At 46.4% G+C, this 22,808-nt stretch overlaps 1 protein-coding gene across 1 annotated transcript; it reads right to left on the reverse strand.

Annotated features, from left to right (window-relative positions):
• Positions 1-10,458: 10,458 nt before the first annotated feature.
• LOC144369151 (uncharacterized) lies at positions 10,459-21,570 on the reverse strand. The gene is made up of 10 exons (XM_078028248.1): positions 21,174-21,570; positions 20,732-20,937; positions 19,544-19,658; positions 18,088-18,203; positions 17,691-17,921; positions 16,494-16,608; positions 14,095-14,192; positions 13,812-13,928; positions 12,725-12,839; positions 10,459-10,830 (listed from the first exon to the last, which is right to left on the reverse strand). The coding sequence occupies exons 2-10, from the start codon at positions 20,798-20,800 to the stop codon at positions 10,625-10,627; spliced, it is 1,182 nt and encodes a 393-aa protein (XP_077884374.1). The 5' UTR covers positions 20,801-20,937; positions 21,174-21,570; the 3' UTR covers positions 10,459-10,624.
• Between the last annotated feature and the right edge of the window lie 1,238 nt (positions 21,571-22,808).

Below are 22,808 nucleotides of genomic sequence, written 5' to 3' on the forward strand. Positions count from 1 at the left end.
TAATGGCTTAAACTCTCCAATAAAGCGACATAGGCTGGTAACATGGATTAAAAAAACAAATCCAACAATATGCTGCCTCCAGGAGAGACATCTGATTGGAAAAGACACACACAGGGTGAAGGTGAAAGGTTGGGAAAAAATATATCAAGCACACGGTCCTTGTAAGCAAGCAGGGGTGGCCATCCTCATATCGAATAAAATCAACTTCAAGACTAAGTTAATCAAAAGGGATGAGGAAGGACATTATATACTGTTAAAAGAAACCATTCACCAACAAGACATAACAATTATCAAGATTTATGCAACAAATAATGGTGCTTCGACAGTCATAAAACAAATTCTCCTCAAGTTCAAGAATTAAATAGACCACAACACAATAATTATGGGTGACTTCACACACCTCTCTCACCATTGGACAGATCCTCCAAACAAAAGTTGAATAAAGAAAGTATAGAACTCAATATCACAATCAATAACCTAGACTTAATTGACATATATAGAATATATCAACCATCATCAAGTGGATATACTTTTTTCTCAGCAGCACATGGATCCTTCTCAAAAATAGACCATATATTATGTCATAAGGCAACCCTCAGTAAATATAAAGGGGTGGAGATAATATTGTGGTGAGCCGTTCCTGCGGACTGTGGTTGCCATTACATGATGGCGCTGGCTCCGCTGTGGTCTGTGAAGGACAACTCCGTATCAGAGAGAGTTGGCGTGTTGTCAACTCCTTATCAGAGAGAGTTGGCGTGTTGTTTTCTAGCACCCTGTGAGAAGGGTCCACGTGGCAGCTTCGCATTGGGGTTCGCGGTGCTTTCTTAAGGCTGGGAGGGGCATCCGAGAATTATTAGGAGAATTATTAGAAAAATATCAAGGGCCTGAATAAACTGCTGAAAGAAGATTCCTGAGTCACGTCTTCCTTGCGGGCAAGGGGGTCGTGACATAATATCATACATTTTATCTGATCATAATGGAATGAAACTGGAAATCAATGATAAAAGAAGGAAGGAAAAATCCTACATCACATGGAAAATGAACAATATGTTACTGAATGATCAATGGGTTACAGAAGACATAAAGGAGGAAATCAAAAAATTCTTAGAGTTAAATGAAAATACAGACACAACATATCGGAATCTATGGGACACAATGAAAGCAGTTTTAAGAGGGAAATTCATTGCCTGGAGGTCATTCCTCAAAAAAAGGAAAAACCAACAAATAAATGAGCTCACACTTCATCTCAAAGCCCTAGAAATGGAAGAGCAAAACAACAGCAAATGTAGCAGAAGGCAAGAAATAATTAAAATCAGAGTGGAAATCAACGAAATTGAAAAATGAAACTATTGAAAAAATTAACAAAACTAAAAGTTGGTTCTTTGAAAAAATGAATAAGATCGACAGACCCTTAGCCATGCTAACAAAGACAAGAAGAGAGAGAACTCAAATTACTAACATACAGGATGAAAAAGGCAATATCACAACAGATGCTTCAGAAATACAGAAGTCTATTAGAAATTATTTTGAAAACCTATATTCCAATAAAATAGAAGATAGTGAAGACGTCGATAAATTTCTTAAGTCATATGATTTGCCCAGACTGAGTCAGGAGGATACACACAATTTGAACAGACCAATATCAATCGATGAAATAGAAGAAGCAATCAAAAGACTACCAACCAAGAAAATCTCAGGACCGGATGGGTATACAGTGGAGTTTTACAAAACCTTTAAAGAAGAATTAATACCAACACTTTTCAAGTTATTTCAGGATATAGAAAAAGAGGGAGCTCTTCCAAATTCATTCTATGAGGCCAACATCACCCTGATTCCGAAACCAGACAAAGACACCTCAAAGAAAGAAAACTACAGACCAATATCTCTGATGAACCTAGATACAAAAATTCTCAATAAAATTCTGGTGAATCAGAAACAAAGGCACATCAAAAAAATTGTGCACCATGATCAAGTAGGATTCATCCCTGGGATGCAAGGATGGTTCAATATACGGAAATCAATAAATGCTATTCACCACATCAATAGACTTAAAGATAAGAACCATATGATTATCTCGATAGACGCAGAAAAAGCATTCAACAAAGTACAGCATCCATTTATGTTCAAAACATTACAAAAACTAGGAATAACAGAAATTTACCTCGACATTGTAAAAGCTATCTATGCTAAACCTCAGGCTAGCATCATTCTGAATGGAGAAAAATTGAAGGCATTCCCTCTAAAATCTGGAACAAGACAGAGATGCCCTGTATCACCACTTCTATTCAATATAGTTCTCGAAACACTGGCCAGAGCAATTAGACAGACGGAAGAAATTAAAGGCATAAAAATAGGAAAAGAAGAACTTAAATTATCACTATTTGCAGATGACATGATTCTATACCTAGAAGACCCAAAAGGGTCTACAAAAAAACTACTAGAACTAATAAATGAATTCAGCAAAGTGGCAGGATATAAAATCAACACGCATAAATCAAAGGCATTTCTGTATATCAGTGAAAAAACTTCTGAAACAGAAATGAGGAAAAACACTCCATTCACAATATCCCCAAAGAAAATAAAATACTTGGGAATCAACCTAACAAAAGAGGTGAAAGATTTATACAATGAAAACTACAGAACCCTAAAGAGAGAAGTAGAAGAAGATCTTAGAAGATGGAAAAATATACCCTGTTCATGGATAGGAGAACTAACATCATCAAAATGGCGATATTACCAAAAGTTCTCTATAGGTTTAATGCAATGCCAATCAAAATCCCAATGGCATTTCTTGTAGAAATAGATAAAGCAATCAAGAAATTCATATAGAAAAATAAAAGACCCAGAATAGCAAAAGCAATTCTAAGCAGGAAGTGTGAATCAGGTGGTATAGCGATACCAGATTTCAAACTGTACTACAGAGCAATAGTAACAAAAACAGCATGGTACTGGTACCAAAACAGGCGGGTGGACCAATGGTACAGAATAGAGGACACAGAGACCAATCGACAAAATTACAACCATCTTATATTTGATAAAGGGGCTAAAAGCATGCAATGGAGGAAGGATAGCATCTTCAATAACTGGTATTGGGAAAACTGGAAATCCATATGCAACAAAATGAAACTGAATCCCCTCCTCTCGCCATGCACAAAAGTTAACTCAAAATGGATCAAGGAGCTTGATATCAAATCAGAGACTTTGTGTCTGATAGAAGAAAAAGTTGGCTCCAATCTACATATTGTGGGGTCGGGCTCCAAATTCCTTAATAGGACACCCGTAGCACAAGAGTTAATAACAAGAATCAACAAATGGGACTTACTCAAACTAAAAAGTTTTTTCTCAGCAAGAGAAACAATAAGAGAGGTAAATAGGGAGCCTACATCCTGGGAACAAAACTTTCTTCCTCACACTTCAGATAGAGCCCTAATATCCAGAGTATACAAAGAACTCAAAAAGTTAAGCAATAAGAAAACAAATAACCCAATCAACAAATGGGCCAAGGACCTGAATAGACACTTCCCAGAGGAGGACATACAATCAATCAACAAGTACATGAAAAAATGCTCACCATCGCTACCAGTCAGAGAAATGCAAATCAAAACCACCCTAAGATATCATCTCACTCCAGTAAGATTGGCAGCCATTATGAAGTCAAACAACAACAAGTGCTGGCGAGGATGTGGGGAAAAATGTACTCTTGTACATTGCTGGTGGGACTGCAAATTGGTGCGGCCAATTTGGAAAGCAGTACAGAGATTCCTGGGAAAGCTAGGAATAAAACCACCATTTGACCCAGCTAATGCCCTTCTCAGACTATGCCCTGAAGACCTTAAAAGAGTGTACTACAGGGATACTGCCACATAGATGTTCATAGCAGCACAATTCACAATAGCTAGACTGTGGAACCAACTTAGATGCCCTTCAATAGATGAATGGATTTAAAAAATGTGGCATTTTTACACCATGGAGTATTACTCAGCACTAAAAAATGACAAAATCATGGAATTTGCAGGGAAACGGATGGCACTAGAGCAGATTATGCTTAGTGAAGCTAGCCAATCCCTAAGAAACAAATACCAAATGTCTTCTTTGATATAATGAGAGCAACTAAGAACAGAGCAGGGAGGAAGAGAAGGAAGAAAAGATTAACATTAAACAGAGACATGAGGTGGGAGGGAAAGGGAGAGAAAAGGGAAATTGCATGGAAATGGAGGGAGACCCTCATTGTTATACAAAATTACATGTAAGATGTTGTGAGGGGAATGGGAAAATAAACAAGGAAAGAAATGAATTACAGTAAATGGGGTAGAGAGAGAAGATGGGAGGGGAGGGGAGGGGGGATAGTGGAGGATAGGAAAGGTAGCAGAATACAACAGTTACTAATAGGGCATTATGTAAAAATGTGGATGTGTAACCGATGTGATTCTGCAATCTGTATATGGGGTAAAAATGGGAGTTCATAACCCACTTGAATCTAATGTATGAAATATGATATGTCAAGAGCTTTGTAAGGTTTTGAACAACCAATAAAAAAAAAAAAACTAGGGAGAGAGGGAGAGCATGCCAGGGAGTGAGCTTTTATTGGTGAATAAACAATTCAAGGGAAAATCCCATCCAGTGAAGGTTAAGGGGGAGCAGAATCCCAAGGTCAAGGACAATGATTGGGTCTTCAGGTCAGTGGCCAGGAGGCATCTGCAGGGACAAGCCCTGGGACCTTGGAAAGGGTGGGGAATGGCTCTGACACATCTGTGTTTGAGCGTCTCTCACCCTGCCAGGGAGGTAAGTCAAATCACGTAGGAGGATGGCCTCTCACAATTGTCAGTGTTTTTTCTTTTTTTTGTTGTTGTTGTTAGAATGAAATTCATAAGTTGGCATTCCATTTTTTTCAGATGTGTAACTAGATGCCATTTAAATTACCCACTCTTAAATGGTAGACATTTTGTACATGAGCACTGACTGTCTGCACCTTTTTGAACAGCCAGTCTGGGCTCAGGAGCCCAAATACCAATGGTTAGCTGGAACATGTTCTTTATTTGGCCTATCCGTCAGTATCCCCTGAGGTCATCTGTTCAATGAGCTTCGTTACTCCTGCTCCCTCACTGGCTTTCATAGAAACCACATACTGTCTATGAATCAGGGACACCAATCCCACAACATTGTGTTCTTTGAGTATCCAAAGTCCCACTTTTCACTTCACCATGCCTGACATAGGCAGTAATATTTATCAGCAAATGTGAGGTTTTCAAAGATCCAATTCTGTGTGCTCCTTTCTCAAGGAGCATTAGGCAAGGATATAGCATACATAAATATTAAAAGGCTGTAGTTTTTAAAATGTCATCCATTGAATAGTTGATACATGTCTGAGATACTTTTTATTTTGGAGGAGGTATTATTTAATTATCCAACAGTTACATAATAGTGAAATGAGACACAAAGAATAAAATGCATCCATTTTATTCTTTGTGCCTGATGAATTTTATGAGTAAGGATAAGATACTTCCTTGTTCCAATGAAGATGTTGCCCACTTCTGTGAATGGATGTGGGGTGTCACCTGCTACTTGCATGTCTGCATGTTGTGCTTGACACTAATATCATACTTGGCAGGTGGCAGAAAGTCAATACTGAAGTTAAGCTCTGGTGTTCTAGCAGGTGTGCTGCAGATCCTTGGTGTGCCACCTTCTGCAATCCATGCTGCTCTGTTCATGTTCCTATTGACTTCCTGGTGGTGAGTATCATGGTCTCCTGGTCTTGAGAATGGCCAAGCATTGCTCTGTGAATGTGGAAGATGGGCATGTGGAAGGCTCCAGGGAGGAGGGATGATCATGTACTCTAATCCATGTGCCTGTTTAATGACCTGTTTTTCTTCTTTGGTTTTAAGGGAGACAAGGCCCTCAGACACTTCTGTGCAGCTGGGAATGCAGGCTTCTGCTTCACCCTGAAGGAAGCGAAAATGCTCTCTAAGTGTACATCATGCTTAATTTTATGGAAGAATTCTATATCTAGCCAAACCACACGAGATTTCAAAAGCCAGCCCAATAACATTTAGAAGATTCATTCTCCAAAGCAGAGTCCTCCCTGTTGAGAGACTTCAATGTGGAGAAAGGAGAGCCCCTCTCTCCTCAGACTCCCTGCTTTGACAACAAGTGCACTGGAGAAGTTTGAATCAAGTGGGAGGCACATGGGCAGGCTTCCTGGATGAGGCCCTATTTAAGGGAGGATGGGATCTGAGGAGTGGACCAGAGAGAGGAAAGATGGGAAAGGGAGGGAAGCTGGCGAGGGCAGGGTGGCAGCATCACTGGAAAAGAGGCCCCAGGAGGAAATGCTACAGACTCTCAGCTGAAGACACCCGTGAGGGCTTGAGATGTTTTCAAGCACAGCCTTCCTTGCCAATATGTGAGCTTCGTGTTCTGCTGGACTTGGATGAGTTTAGTGATAAATGACATGCAGGGACCCACATGCAACAAACACATTTACTGATGACACAAGGGCTTCAAAGTGAAACTGTGTCTGCCAGTTATTACACATCATTCTGTGGCACTCTAGTTCAAACAGGGACAGCCACAAATTGCTCACTGGGAACCCTCTTTGCTGCCGCAAGTGGACGCTGCTTGCATGAACCGCTTCACTTCTGAACTTCTAAAGTTCTCCTGAGCAAGCACATTCAGAACCCACTTCAGGCCCAATAGGAAAAGTGTACCTAGAAGAGAGCCCTTGTAGCTCTCATCACCAACTTTAAAGAGGAAAGCTGCCCTCTGAAGAAAATCCATTTGCCAATGTTTCACTGAAAGCAATGGTTCCTCCTTACTCAGAAAACAAAATAGAAACGCAGGAGCCTTCATGAGGGGAACCTGCATTTCTAATGGAACAGATACTTCAGAGAGAAAGTGAGAGTGCCGGCTCTGAGAAGCAGTTCTGCTTCATGCAGCTTCAACCAGAAACAAAACCCAATGTGCTTACAGAGAACAAGACCGTTCCTTCAATTGGAAGCTGCCTGCACAAAATGCTTCCATTCTGCACTTCCAAGCTTTTCTCAGCCAGCACGTTCAGTCAACACTTTACACCCAAAGTGCAAATTGTGCTACCCAGAGAGCCCTTGGACCTAACATCATCACCAGTATTCACATGGAAAGTTGGACGGTTGACAAGATCAATGGCCCAGAGTTTCATTGAAATCTTTTTCTCAATTTTTTTTGAAAACTCACTGGAAATGAAAGGCCCACAAGCAACAAACTCTGCTTTATACAAGACACAGAAACTTCTAAGTAAAGCCCGGGACTGCTGGCTCTAAGAAGGGGTTCCAAATCCTACTAGTTCAACCAAGCCCAAATCCCAATGTGCTCTCTAGGAACACTTTTACATCTTGCAATTGAAGCTGTTTGCATACCCTGCTTCTCTTCTGCACTTCACACTCTAGAGCTGTTTGCACACCCTGGTTCTCTTCTGCACTTCACACTCTTCTCACTGAGCACATTCAGAGAACAGTGCAGGCTCAATATCCAAAGTGCACTAGCTGGAGAGCCCTTGTACCTTGGAGCAGTTGCTCAGATAGGTCTGATGGGTGGTTCAATTCCTCCATGATTCTTTGGAATCCATTCCTCAAACGGATTCTAAAAACTATCTTGAAATTGCATGAGCCTGACTACAATGACCTCTGCTTTATTGAGTGCATAGATGGTTCCAAGTGAAATGGTACCATCATCTCTGACAAGAGGTTCTGCTTCCTGCATGTTCAACCAGGGAAAAATCGCCACGTGTTCACTGAGAACAAAGCTACTTGTGCACAAAATTTTTCTGTTTGCCCCCTACATATGCATCTCAGGATGCACATTCAGAACACATTTCCTGCAAAAAACATGAGAAAATATCCTTGCAAAAGTCCACTCTGGTCTAGCATCACCAACATTGATTAGGAAATGAATTGCACAGGTTTCATTGTATTCCCTTGGTCTCCTTTTTCTAAAAACTCATTGAAACTGCAGGTGCCTGACAGCAACCAACTTACCATTGACCAAGAGCACAGTTGTTTCCAATGAAAACTGTGCCTGTTAGCTCTCAGAAGCCATTGGATTTAAGGCTACTTCAGCCAGGATCAAAGCTCAATGGGCACGATGAGAAAAATGTCATTTCCTAATGTGGAAGCTGCTTGTCAAAATTCTTCTGTGCTGCACTTCCAAGATATTTTCAGGAAGCACACTCAGAGCACAGTTTCAGCCCATATGCAAAGAGTGCTAGCAAGAGTGCCCTTGGACCTAGGTCAGCAACTTGGAGAACTGTGGGCCCACTGGGAAGAGCAATTCCCCAAGGTGGATTGAAATCCATTGCTCAATTGTTTGTCACAGAATTCACTTGAAATCCAAGTGCCTGCCTGCATTGAACTCGCACTGACCAATTGTACAAACACTTCAAAGGGAAACTGCCACCTCTGAGAAGCGGTGGTTCTTCATGCTAGTTTAAGTAGTGACAAACCCCAATGTGCTCACTGAGAATAAAATGAGCTCCTGAATGTTGAAGCTGCTGAGAGACTGCTTTACTTTTGCACTCCCAAACTACTCTCAGCAAGCACATTCAAAACCGAGGTCAGGCCCAAAATACAATGTTGGCTGACAAGAGAGGCCTTGCACCCAGGATCACCAATTTTGAGAAGGCAACGAGGACTGCTGAAAAGATGAACTCCACAAAATTCCATGGAAACCCACTCATCGGACCTTTCTGAGAACACTTGAAATGCAGGTTTCTGCATGCAAGGAACTGTGTGTGACAGATGGCAAAGTTTGCCAAATGCAAACATGCCTACCAGCTCTGAGAAGCCATTCTCATTCACACTTCTTCAACCTGGGAAAAATCCCCATGTGCTCACTGAGAACAAGTTAGCTTGTGCTACTTGAAGCTGCTTCCACAAACAGTTTTACTTCTGCACTTCTAAGCTGTTCTCATCAAGCACATTCAGAGCACAGTTCAGGCATGAAACACAAAGTGCACCAGAAAGAGATCACCAACTTGCAGGAGGAAAGAGGACCAGCTGAGAAGATCAGTTCTCCAAAGTCTCACTGACATCCACTTATCACATTTGTTTACAATATACACTTGAAGTGCAGGTACCCAAATGAGTGAACTGTTTTTGATCAATGGCACAGAGGCTTCAATGTGAAAGCATGCCTGTCACCTGTAAGGAGCAATTTTTCTTTCTTCTAGCTAACACAGAAGAAAACACCATGTGCCTACTTACAACAAAGTTAGTCTTGCAAGTTGAAACTGCTTGCAGCAAATGGCTTCCATTCCCCACTTGCAGCCATCAGTGGTTGACAGATGGCACAGAGGCTTCAATGTGAAACCGTGAATGCCAATCATTACAAGTGCTTCTGACACACTCTAGTTGAACCAGGGAAAGCCCAAAGTGGTCAATGAGAACACACTTTGTTCCTGCAAGTGGAAGCAGCTTGCATAAACTGCTTCAGATAGAAAATTCCAAGCTCTTCTCAGCAAGCACATTCAGAAAACAGTTCTGGCCCAATGGAAAAAGGGACCTAGCAAGAGGATCCCATACATATGATTACCTTCATAAGGTAGCTTCCCAACTTCTGTGTGGAACTGTGTTTCTCCTTGGCCCTTATGCTGTTTTGGAGACCACTAGCTCAGCTTTGTGCAGGATCATCAGACCTGGACTTTTGGCAAGATCTGTACAGCCCTCACACATGCTCAGATGCTACAGGACTTTGCAGACCAGTCCAGACAACAGTAGGCATCCATTCATTGTCTGCAGTCTACAGATTCCTAGATGCATGGCATTCATTATCATCAAATGCAGAATTTTCATCAAAAACCATATATATATATATATATATATGTATGTATATATATATATTTCCAATCTGAATCAAGAAAATCAGAAATATCCCCAAATCCAAAGAGTGGATCTCCTTTGTGATGCTACCAGTGGAAAATTCCACAGCTGACCTCATGGGATGGTACACAGTGAAAACACAGCTGCATGAAAAATATTACATGACATGACCTTCTGGTTATGTAGAAAGTGGCATGTGAAGTACACATGCATGTCTTCTTCAGACATGGGATTCATTTGCAAGACACCTTATCAATGGAAAATACTCCAAAATGGGAGAAATCAGAACCACATCTCCAAAGTATTTCAGAAGAGACCAACTCCATCTGTGTATCTATCGCTCAGTCAGTGTGTGTGCTCTAGTGTGTGTGTGTGTGTGTGTGTGTGTGTGTGTGTGTGTGTGTGTGCGCTCTAGTGTGTCTTTGTTTGTATTTGTACCAAGATAGCCGATACTTCATTGCCCCCATTGGAAAACTGACTCAGATAATGCCATCTGCCAAACTCCTAAAAACCAAACTTCTTGCTAATACAAGGAAACATTCCTTCCTGTTGGTTTGGATGTGTCCTTTAGGAATCACTGCTACATTTAGTATACTCAAATCATCACAGTAGATCAGGAAACAAAAACATATATATTTTAAAATAATAATATATTAATGGAAACAACAAATACAGGATAGAGTAACAACTGTGTTACTAAACAAGGTCAAGGACAATGGCAAACTATAGATACAAACTTTGAAGAAAATAATTATCAATGTAAATATTCCTGGGCTGCCTCAGCCCTGCCCAGGCACACAGCAGCAGAATAGTTTTGCAAGCATCCTCAGGAGGGCTGGAGCCTTCTTTGTAGGACGAGAGGGAGGTTGAGGCTGGATCCACTCATCATTATTTTGGGGGAGGCTCCTTTTCCTCAGCACGAAGATGGGTTTTCTGTGAGGGTTCTTTGCGTAAAATACGTTGGCCTGCGCTGGAATCCTCAGCTCTGGAAAGAGAGGGGTATACAAAATAAGGTGGCTCAGGAGGTGCTCTCTGGGACACCCCAACATCTGAGAGCCTGTGCCAGAAAAGGCCAGAGCCACACACCTGAGAGCTCTCCAATTCAGCACCAATACCAACAAGACAGCCTCCACAGTCCTCCCTGAGGAAGAACTAGGCAGAGCACTTCCACAGACCTAATGTCGGTTCCTACCAAAAGCTTTGGACTCCAGAACATCCCAGGTCCTCTTACATCTGCCAAAGTACACCACTAGGGTTTGCATCTGAAATCTCCCACAAAAGGCTCCTGTGCCGAAGATTCAGTCCACACATGAGCCATCTTCATGAGTGGGTTTGGAGGGAAGCATTGGATGGTGAGTGCTCTGGTGTCAACATAAAATTCTCATTCAAGATGAATACACTACTGGGAGGTGGGAGGGACTGGAAGAAAGGTTGAGCGTGGTTGGAGGAAGACCTAAACAGGGGTGCGCCCTGGGCAATAATACCTTGTTCCTGTAGGCTCCACTGAATCCTCATTCTCCAAGTAGAGGTCCTCCTTCTCCATCTTTCTCTCTCTCCCTCTCTCCCAGCCTTGTTCTCTCTCTCCCAGTCTATGCCTGTTTGGCAAGGGCTGAGAAGCTCTCCACTGCCACACACTAGAGCTTTATAGACAGCCTCAGTACACAACCAAAGAGAAAGTTGTGAAAGCCAGAGAAAAGGCCTAGGATTCCTCAAGTATGGCCACAGTGAGGACAGGCTGACCAGCACAAATACCACATTAGAGCCATGCTTCTGCATTGGTGGAGCCCACCTCCATGTGAACCAGGCTTCTGAGAATGGAGGCCACATTCCAAATGCTGCCCTACTGAGAACAATGGTTCCAAAGGCCAGCAAAGGGAATGCTTCCCTCCAACATGGTGTATGGTCCAGTGGTGCCATGACCCCAAGTGGGAGAATACAACAGCCCGCTTCTCCTTCCTCTGAACACGTGTTTCCTGTCACCCTCCTCTAACCTAGAGCCTGTTCTCCATCCCTTGTGGGTTGGATGTGAAGATCTCTGCTATGAATTTCTAAGGCTACCAAGGCCCCAGACAGACTTCCTCTTCCATTGATTCTACTAACCTAACAGTAGGTTAAGATAGGAGACAAGTGATTCTAGAACTCATAGGGATGGTGGTCTTCAGCATACATAGGCTGGGATAATGGCTGCTGTGGTGTTTGGCTCACAAAAACCAACCAACCAACCAACGAAAAAGTGCTGGCATTATTATCAGATGAGCTTTGTGGCTACGTGCTCAGGAAGCCCTCATCTGACTCTAGTTAGGGATCATAACCTGGCTATTGTGATCACTCCTTGGCAAGTGAACTCAGGTACAGAAGACCATGGAATTTATGCAAAGACAGATGATTCAAGCTGTCTCCCAGGCTGTGTTTTCTTCCCAATTTCATCCTGTTACTGCTTGCTAGAATCCTGGCAATGCTCTGCCAAGGCAGAGGTTTTCTGGTCACACAGAAGGCTTTCAATCCTACTGCTTCAGTCCACAAAATGCCAGTTCCCTCTTTAGCCCATGCATTCCATGTTCCTCTGAAACCACTCCTATCCCAGACCATGAAAGCATACTGCTCCTGGAAAGAGGCTTTCCTCCTCACTCCTCAAAGATGTCAGCTTTGGATGCCTGTTCATGTACAGGGGAGGCACCTGGTGGGGAGCCACAATATCCACTGGGGTATACCATTGGACCTCGAGACCTTCCACCAGCAGAAGTGCAGTTGGCTTTGTGCACGAACCCAACACACCTATTGGAGTGTTCTTGGGGGTCAGAGACTACACTTTGGTGCTAAGAGTTGACGTGAGTCCACATCCTGACCCTTGCTCTCTGCCATCTGATTGTCCCACTTACTCTGACGGTGAGACATGATTTGGCCCAGCTCATAATCCTCCGGCTTCTCCTGAGTACGCAAGTGTAGGTCGAGGGCCCTGCGGATGACGACAGGAGCCCGATCGTGGCAGGTCACCTGGAGCAGCATGGAAGACAGGCCTTCAGGAAATGGGCCTTGAAGTGACTACTCAAGGACAGTGGGCAGGGGCATTCTGGAGGCACCTCCACTCTAAATACAAGGGCAACATCCATGACCCTACTACCTGAGGCTGACCTCCTGCTCATCACGTGGGCTCTTCCCATAGGCTACTAGCCCAATCCTTGTACATAACTTCCTGGACCTGCCATTGCTCTTTGTGCAGCTGCACTTCTCTCCAAGTGAAAGGACCCCACTACCTGCATACAGATGCAATCTCATCCCACAAGTTGAGAGGAATTGGACAATAGCCTCCAAGATCCCAGGTCAGCCTGAGGATGCAGGCGGCATTGGGAATGGCCTAGGCACAAAACCTACAGGCTTTGGTCTGGATTGCCAGGGCCCAAATCAGACCCAGGAACATGACCACACACAGGAGTGCTGAAACATAGCCACGAGAGCTCCTGGCCTCCAGAGGCTCAGTGCTGGCTGGGGTGTAGGAGGGCACCTCATCCAGCAAGGGTGGTCATTGGGTTACCTGGACATTTAGTGTGCTTGTTCCACATCCATACTGACTCTGCAGAGAGACCCTCTCAGCTCCTTGTTCAAGGAACATGCAGAACCTCACACTGCTGTCCTCCTCCATAGACGTCAGCATCCCATAGAGTGGAACCTGCAATCTAGGTCCTGGCCTGTTCTCATCTGTCACCTATACCTGCCTCTGCCCTTCTGGACTGCATGCTGCCACCTGACACACAGACTCCCTCAGACATGGTGGTGGACAAGCTTCTGCTCTCCCTCATCTCAGCTCCAGCCCTTCACACTGACCTCTCCCTTCTTGATTCCCATCTATCCTCCTGATCATCCAGAAGCTCCAAATTCAAGAGGGCATGAGTAGTCCATGGTATTGGACCAGTGTCTGCTCCCCACCCAGGTGTAAGCACCAGGGGACACCCCTGCTCCCAGGCTTACCAGGACCTTCTTGGCCGACTTTGGACTTTGTATTTCTAAGTGTACACGAATTAAGCAGGTGTCTCCCACCTGCTTGTGGGAATGCGGCCTGGAGGACTTGCAGGTTGATTCTGAGAACTGTGGGGGATGGAACATCAGCAAACCCAGAAACAGAAAGCCACCCCAGCCTGTCAGTTGGCTCTATGGGCTTCTAGCACATATGTCCAGGTGCTCAGGCTTCTTATTTCCCCAGGTGGGAGTGGAATGGCAACACAAGTACAGCTTGAATAAGGTAGGTGTTTACCTCCTTTCTCTTGACCTCGCGGCGTTTCCTCACGATGAAATATTTTATCCGCGGGGTCCTAGACTGATACATGGGTGAGTGGTCAGGGGCCTTGATTTCTGCAGAGCAAAGTGGAGAGAATTGTTAGATGGCACTCAAGGATTTTACCACAAAACACACACAACCCCTGAGAGTCTCCGCCAGGGCGAGCCTGCACCAGAATTGAGAGCCCTCCTATCCAGCTACAGTGCCACCAAAGACTCCCTCAGTGATTCTTCCCTGGAGAAGATGATGTACAGGATTCTAAACCAAAAGAGCACCAGGCAATGGAAACAGCACCTTGGGCCCAGAACTTCTCAGTGCAGGTTGGATCTGCCAAAGGGACACTGCTAGGCTCTGCATCAGGATTGGCAAAGGCTCCTGTGCTTAGGCCTTTCTCCCCAGGGCAGCCATGCTCACACATGGGCATTCAGGGAAGCGTTGGATGGTGGGCGAATTCATCCCCTTGCCCTGGATGAATCCACTCATGGATGACTACGTGAAGGGGAGGTGGTATCCATCAGAGGTGTGTTGGGCATGGACATGGGAGGACTTCAGCAGGGTGGTGCCCTGGAGAACTCTATTGTTTTCTAGGTTCGCTCTCCTTCCCCTTGTTTCTCATCAGGAGCTGTCTGCTTGGTACTTTTATTCTGGTTTTTGTTCTACTTCTGGCTCTTCTTTCTGTCCTGCATCTTCTTGTAGTTCTTTCTGGGTCTTTTTCTTGTTCTTACATGGTTCCTTCTTGTTCTTCTTCTTGTGTATCTCCCTCCACCCTTCCTTCTGTTCACTTCCTTCTTTTTCTTCTTCTTCCTCCTGCTCTTCATCGTGTGATCCTCTCCCCACTCAGTTGTGTCCTCTTTCTCCTCCTCCTTCTCCTTATATCTCTGGCAATGGTGGGGCGTCCTGAGGAGTTCAAATCTATCACACTCTTCTGCCCAGATGCAGCCTCTGTTCAGTAGTCCAAGATGAATCAGTTCTCAATCAATGGCCAGGAGTGAAACCAAGACCAAAGACAAGTGACTTCCTTTCTTTGTCATTGTCACAGTCAAGAAAGACTTCCTAACAGACACCGTATTCTGGATAGGCTTCTACCTGTGGAAGTCCGCACCTCATCTGGACCAGGATTGCTAAAATAGATTCCACCTCCATAAAGTTTCCCCAATGAAAACAAGGTTTCCAAAATCTAGGAGAGGGCCAGCATCACTGCCACCCTCCTGCCATAAGGCATAGATGCCATCACACCTAGTGGGTTCCAGGCCCCCCGTAGTCCTCCCTTTTGACGTCTGTTACACACAAACCTCCCCTGGTCTGGAGCCTGCTCTCAATAGATGCTTGGGTTGAAAGTCTGTTTCTGAAATCATCTTCGTAGATTCTCAGTTTGGTAATTCCTTATTGACTGGCTTATTTTTGTACTAGGGATAAAACCAGAGGCAATTAAGCACTGAGACCATTCCCAGGCCTTTTTACTTGGGTACAGGGTCTCCCTAAGTTTCTGAGGTTGTTTGGAAATCCCCATCCTCCTGCACTGCCTCCCAAGTCCCTGAGATTCGCAGACACTGCCCCTTGCCCAGCTCCTTGCACCTCAGTCTTCCTCATGTGTGAGACAGAGCCAACCCAAATGAGGTGGTGTGGGAAAATTGGAAAACTCACTTACGTGCCCTACAGATGGTGGGTTCTATTGTGGACAGGCTGGGATGGTGGAGGCTAGGAGTGTCTGGCTCACAAGAAAGGAAAGAGCACTGGCATTGTGGACAGCTCAGCATTGTGGCCTCTGTTCTTCAGATGCCCTTCTTTGTTGCTGGAAGGAATAATAACCTGGCCATTCTGATATCTTCAGGAGATGGGCACCCAGGCACAGAGGACTTGGAATTGTTCCCAAAAGAACCCAAACAGGCTGTCCCCTAGCCTTGACTTCCTCTTCACTGAGTCCTGTTCCCAGTTGCTGCAATCCTGACATTCCTGTGAGTAGGCAGGACTTCTCATATCCTGGCCATGGATTGGGACCTGTGCTGCTTCTGTCCATAGCAATGCTGATCCAATCAGGACCCATGTTCTCCTCCTCTTCATTTGAAGGCATCCTTATCAGTGAGCCATAAACCAAACTGATGATGGATTGAGCCTCTCTCTGCCTTGCCCTCATGGATATTAGCTTCACATTGCCAGACCAGGTCCAGGGGAGAACACATTTAGGGAGGTTCAGCAGCCCCCTTGGGCCTCATTGAGCACCTCCACATTGGACACGCCCATCACTGCACTTGGTCTCCTGCACCAGGCCCACCACACTTTGGTATTTTGTGGCCAAGGCCCACTTTCTCTTGGCTATGAGTTATCCTGAGCCCACTGTGGATCATGTCTCCCCACTGTCTGATTGTCCTACTTACTCTCATGCAGAGGAATCATTCTCAGCAGCTCAAAGTTGTCCACATCCTCATGCTGCAACAAATTTTGGTCCAAGGCCCTGCGGATGAGGCTCTTCACTGTATCCACACTGGTCACCTGGATCAGGGTGGAATAAATGTCATCAGAGAATGGCTTTTAGAGGAGCTACCCAGAAGACTGTGGTCAAACATTCAGGAGAAATCTCAGCTACATATACAAGGGCACAATCTTGTTATCCTGCTACCTGAGTGTAGCCTCCATATAACCCCTGGGTTCTTGCAACGTGCTACTAGAACAATCTTGGTACAAATATCTGCCTGTACCTGCCATCTCCCCTCCCCCTGGGGAGCCACATTCCACTCAGGTCAAAGGACCAAACTGCCTATGCACAGACATACTCTCATCTCACTGAGACGAGAGCAATGGGCCAGGGATCTGTGCACCAAGTGTGCTCTGGGGTGCAGGCTGCCTTTGTGCGTGGAAGAGGCAGACGCACTGAAAATTTTGGTCCTGACTGCCACTACACAAAACAGACTCAGATACAAGAGTGTGTACTTGAGTGCTTCATGATAGCCTTGAGAGGCCCTGGCCTCTGGAAGCTCGGTGGGGGTCTGGTTGTAATGATGTACTTGACTCAGCACTGGCAGTCACTGAACGTGTCTTCTCTGAAGCTGGACACCTGCAGCATTAGCGTGTCTACTGCACATCCATAGAAATTCTGCCAAGAACCCCTTTAGCTCCGCATTTACATACATGCAAAGGCTAACATTCCGAAGCTTTGGCATGACCCCCCAGGTGATCCCGACCCCAAATTCCCACACCTAGTCATGCTAAGGAGGTTCTCTTCCCTGCTACAAGGAACACATCCCCTCCTACACATGTGACAAGTCACTGCCACCTCCTCTGCTCCAACCTCACTCATTGAGAATACCAAGTTCTAGGCACTGCAGCCTGCACCCTGGACATATCTCTGACTTCATCTGTCCACAGAACTTCCGTCTGCACTTCTGGCCTGCAAAACCCACACTACAACACCCACTCACCACTGGAGCTGGGCATGCTGATGCTCTCCCTCCTCAGGTCAAGCCCTTAAGATGGACCTCTCTCTTCTTTATTTCCCACCACAGCCCCGGGGTTGGCTGTGTCTCCTGCCTTCCACTGTGTGGACACCCAGGAGGCAGCCCTACTGTCGGGCTTACCAGGATGCGCTTTGCCTCTCTCTCGCTCTGTCCCTCTAGGAGGATATAAATAAAGCGGTTGTCTTCCACCTGCTCGCTGGAGTGAAGCAGTGAGGAGCTGCTACTGGTGACTTTTCTCATGCAGCACTCATTGCTTTGGGTGGCCTGGGGCAATGATCCTGCAGCCACTGCAGAGCTGCTGCTCACAGCTGCTGGGGTCCTGGATGCCACTGCCACAGAAGGCTCCAAGAACTGTGGGGGATGACAACATCAGCAAAGCCCAGCACCTGCACCCCACCCAGCCTGGCAGTTGGCTCTGTGGGCATTCTACAACATCCATCCAGAACCTGAGGTTCTTGTCCCCTTGGAGGATGTGGAGTGGCACCAGGAGTAAAGAGTGAAGAAGGTGACTGTTTACCTCCTTTGGCTTGACCTTCAACGACTTGCTGGCATCTGTTTCCCGAAGAAGAAAGTTATAATGCACTCCTCCAATCAGGCCGTAATATACTTTCGCATCAGCAGGGACCCTCAGCTCTGGAGAGGCAGGGGCAGAGGCGTGGTAGGTGACACTCAAAAAATACACTACCCAACATCCCCCACAACTGAGAGCCTCTGCCAGCTCAGGTCTCACATACAGACCTGAGAGCCCCCGAATCCAGCTACTGTTCCACCAAAGACTCCCCACTGATTCCTCCCTGAGGACCCTCTATGCACAGGAGGTCCAGTACAGGAACACCTTTCAAGGAAATAGCCCCTTGTACCCCAGACTCTCTTAGTTCACGTTGGACCCAACAAAGAGAAACAGCTAGACTTTGTATCTGGATTGGTCACCAAAGACTCATGTGTTGAAGGTTTTCTCCCCACTGCAGCAATGATCACAGGTGGGTTTGGGGAAAAGCATTTGATGGTGGGTGCCTCCACCTTGCCAGTGGATTCATACACTCATACAGGGCTACACTAATTGGAGGGGTATGGTTTGGAGGTGTGTTGAGCGTGGGTGGAGGATGTCCACAGCAGGGCTGTGCCATCCAGAGCAATATATTTCTCTTGAATTCCCCACTACTGCATTTCCTGCTCATGAGTATAATTCTCATTCACATTTTTAATCAATGTATTGTTATACTTCTTGTTCACCTTGTGTTTCTCCTTCTTGTTCTTGTTCTTCTTCATCTTCTCCTCATGCTTCTTCTTATAGTCATCTTGAACTTCTTATTCATGGTCTTCTCCTTCAACTTATTTTCATTTTTCTACTCCTCCTTCTCCTTCTTCTCCTCCTCCTCCTCCTCCTCCTCCTCCTCCTTCTCCTTCTTCTTCTTCTCTCTCTCTCTCTCTCTCTCTCTCTCTCTCTCGCTCTCTCTTTCTCTCCCTCCCTCCCTCCCTCCCTCTCTCTCTCCAAGAACAGTCTACAAGCTGTGAAGGGTTCTATTCTACTACACACTTCTCTCTAGAAATGGCCTCTGGTCCTAATTGGACTCAGTTTGCAATGAATAAAAAGATTGGAAGCCAGAAATGATTCTTCATTGAACTGCTTTTCTCATGTACTCATCTAGGTCAGGAAAGGCTGCCAAAGTAGGCACCCTGTGGTTGTCTGTCTTCTTTGACACAAGACAAAGAAGCCTCTCTTCTTGGCCCTTTGTGGATAATAGCTTTGCAATGCCTCCTCAGGCCAAGGAAAGAACACGATAGGCAGGTCCACAGCCCCTGGGGAACATGAAGAACCTGCAGATTTATGCCCCATCATTACACTTTGTTTTGTGCACAAGTCCCACCATACTCTTCCTGGGCATTGGGCCAACGCACACTGTGTTTTGTCTCCCAGTTATCGTGAGCCCACTGTGACTCACTGCTCCCTACCCTCTGATGGTTCCACTTACTCTGATGGTTCTCGACAATATGCAGCAGCTCATAGTTTTTTGGATCCTTCTGCTGGAGCAAGTGTACATCTAAGGCCTTGCGGATTACGACTGGAGTCCTGTCCTGGGAGGTCACCTGAGCAGGGTTGAAGAAAGCTCATCAGAGAGGGAATTTGGGAGTAGCTACCCAGAGGACAGTGCTCGAGGACAATCAGAGACAAGAGAGCTCTCAACACAAGGGCACCATCTTGATACCCTGCTACCTGAGGCCTTCATGTGAACATGTGGGGTCTTCCTATGAGCCTCTAGTCCAATCTTGGTACAAGAGTTTGCTTCAACCTGCTATGCCCTACAGGGACAAGGGAATAAGGACCAAAAGGCACACTCTAGTCCCCACAGATGGGAGGAATGGTCCAGTGGACTTCCATATCCCTGCTCTGGTCTGGGATGCAGCTGCATTTTTGTGTGGACAAGGCACAAAACCTAGGTGCTTTGGTCTTGACACCCAGGCACAACACACACACGGACTCTTTAATGATAGGCATGGAAGCTGCTGGGCTCGAGAGTTTCAGTGCTTGCTGGGGTGTCAGGAGTTTTGGACCCAGCAGGTGCAGTGGTTCAACATGGCTCCCCTGGAGGTGGTCACCAGAGTCTCATGATGGATACTCCACACCCAGGAAGATCCTGCAGAGAGACCCGCTAAATCTCTATTCACATACATGCAAACTAGGACACTAATGGGCCCCTCCAAGGCCCCCAGTTGTCTGTGACCCACACCTACCCACCCTAATCATTCTACAATGGCTCCCTTCCCTTCAACCAGCAACATATCCCCTCCCACACACAAGAAAATGACTGCCAAGTCCTCTGCTTCAATATACTCCTCCTCAATACCACGGTTCAATATACTCCTCCTCAATACCAAGGTCAGTAGAGGATGGCCTGTACCCTTGATATTTCTCTGACCTCCTCTGAACCCAGCACTCACTCCTGCACTTCTGACCTGCACACCCCCAAACACGCAGGCCCACTCGCACCCAGACCTGGCATGTTGCTGCTCTCCCGCCTCTCTCTTCCTCACTTTCTGCTCTCCTTCCTGACCTTCCAGAAGCTCCAGTTCAAGAAGACAGGCCTAGTCTAAAGTGTTTGCTGTGGACTCGGTCTTCCCCACTGTGGGCTCCCAGGAGACTCCCCTGCTCGAAGACTCACCAGGATGCTCCTATACTGTGTTGTCCTTTCATTTTCCAGGTAGATGCGAATGACGCACCTGCCTCTCATCGGATTGGTATATTTGGGCCGTGGGGAGTACTGAGTGGAGACCCCTGATGTCCTGGACTCCGGCTCTGCCCCTTCCCTGGGAGAAGGCTCTGGCTCTGGGGTTGGCTGAGGAGCCGTGACAGGAACTGAGCTTGTAGCTAGAGGAGAAAAGATGCCAACATGACTGCCTTGCCCTGACCTTCCCACAGACAGACAATACCCCTGCTGCCAGGAAGAACTCAGAACCTTAGCCCACACAGGACCTCTTTGCAGACTGGGGTCACTTCCTGAATGGACAAAGGCTTATCCTAATTTCCAACCCAACACCAGGCATACAGACTCCCTGCAGTGGAACAACAGTCGGACCTTTCCTCATATACCCTTAGGTACTCACCACAGTCCGCCTGGCTCTCAGGCTCTGCCTGGCTTGATATGCCATCTTCAGTAGGGGCCAGCAGGTGGTGTGCTTGGTGCTCCAGGTTAAAGCCACTCAGGAGGAGCCACACATATGGCAGCAGCTGCTGCAGACTCAGAGAGCCTGGAGGCTGATGGGAAGCCTCGGTGTGGAAGTTCACCCAGGTCCCCAGGAAGGAAGATGAGGCACTGTGGGGAGGCAGGTGTGGAGTCAGCAAAACCCTGGCCTTGCCTTCGCCATGGCCTCCAGAGCAAACCTCTGACCCTACCCTCCTGAACCGTCCCTGGTTCTGAACACACCAGTCCACCTCAGGAAAGACACAGTGGCTGTACAGGCAGGGACAGGACAGGTCACTAGGCAAAGAACCTTCAACGAAGGAGCGTTAGATTCATGGTATGACCAGCTCTCCCCTCCTCTGGGCAGGCCCGACACTCTTCTTCCTCTTGGCTACCTGCTCTCCAACCTGGAATGCACCTTCCAGGAGTGTCTGTCCTCCTGCCCACTCTTCTCAGGGCTCAAGAGACACCTCCTCCCCTGGCGAGGGCTGCAATGCTACCTCATTCTCTGTGAGCTCTCACTGAGTCCCCCTGAGTAGCGGTGGACCTCTCTTTTCCCATGAGTGCAGACCACATCTCTGTGGCCCTGAGGGAGGACAGGGAGGTGTAGAGTAGGGGATCCATTATCCCAGGGCCTTCCCCAGAGGACCATGACTACCTACAACTCCCTGCCTTACCCCTCCTACTGTTGAAACCCCACACCTTACACTACAGGCAGAAAACTGAATTGGGGAGAGCAGTCTTTCCTCAGCCTTCCCAAGTCAAATCACCTTGCAGGTCCCTACTCTAGAAACAGGAGCCCACCCTCTTGACCCCAAGCCCATTCCATGTTGAAGTTGGTCCAAGGGTCCACCATAGTCACTGAAGAGGACAACGTGCAGTTATGCCCCATGGAGTCAGGGATGCAGTCACATGTAGGATATGTACTCATGGCACCTGCGGTTTGAGGCTGACCCCCATGAAAAGGGACACAATGGCAGTCATTTGCACCCCATTTTTCACTGAATTATGAAACACGTGACTGGAAACGTGTCTTCACACAGTGGGTGCTTTCTCCATGTTCATCAGTGAATGAGCCCAAACTGCTGATTCCCACATATCTCTGGGTGTGGGAGCTGCCATGTCCAAAGCCCCTGTCCAGCTATGTCCCAGCTAGGATGCTCTGTCCCACTATGGAAACTAACATGTCTTTATTAACCCAAAAGTGCTTTTCCAAGGCCCGAGTTTTGAGACGCCTCTGGCACAGATCTACGTTCTTCACAAAGCCAACATCACACCAGAAAGACCACCTGGCCTTGCTGAGTCCACCTGGGAATGAGCTCAGTGCACACCATTGAGCTGTGGTGCCCAGTGTGTGGGGACTGCTCCACGGACCTCTGTGGATCAGCTGGAGTCAGAATGGTTTCTCTGCCTGAGAGGGGATGTTCACTCCCCTTGCAAGGCTGTGGCAGGCACCTCCAGGACTCGTCCCATTCGGGGCTGACATTCCACTATGAGTGTGGTCCTCTATCTCATTAGGTATCACAAACCTTTGGGTCCCTGAGAGGTACATGGCAGC

Source organism: Ictidomys tridecemlineatus, chromosome 12 (genome assembly GCF_052094955.1).
Source record: "Ictidomys tridecemlineatus isolate mIctTri1 chromosome 12, mIctTri1.hap1, whole genome shotgun sequence".
NCBI classification, from domain to species: domain Eukaryota; kingdom Metazoa; phylum Chordata; class Mammalia; order Rodentia; family Sciuridae; genus Ictidomys; species Ictidomys tridecemlineatus.

What these genes read in the sequence shown, in the direction of transcription:
- LOC144369151 (XM_078028248.1), bottom strand. Translation starts at nt 20,800, where the DNA reads ATGAGAGGCAGGTGCGTCATTCGCATCTACCTGGAAAATGAAAGGACA. An exon ending in GCGAGGTCAAGAGAAAGGAG is followed by an intron (nt 13,929 to 14,094) that starts GTAAACACCTAC and finishes CATCCCCCACAG; the next exon opens with TTCTCAGAATCAACCTGCAA. An exon ending in AGTCGGCCAAGAAGGTCCTG is followed by an intron (nt 12,840 to 13,811) that starts GTAAGCCTGGGA and finishes ATGCTGCTCCAG; the next exon opens with GTGACCTGCCACGATCGGGC.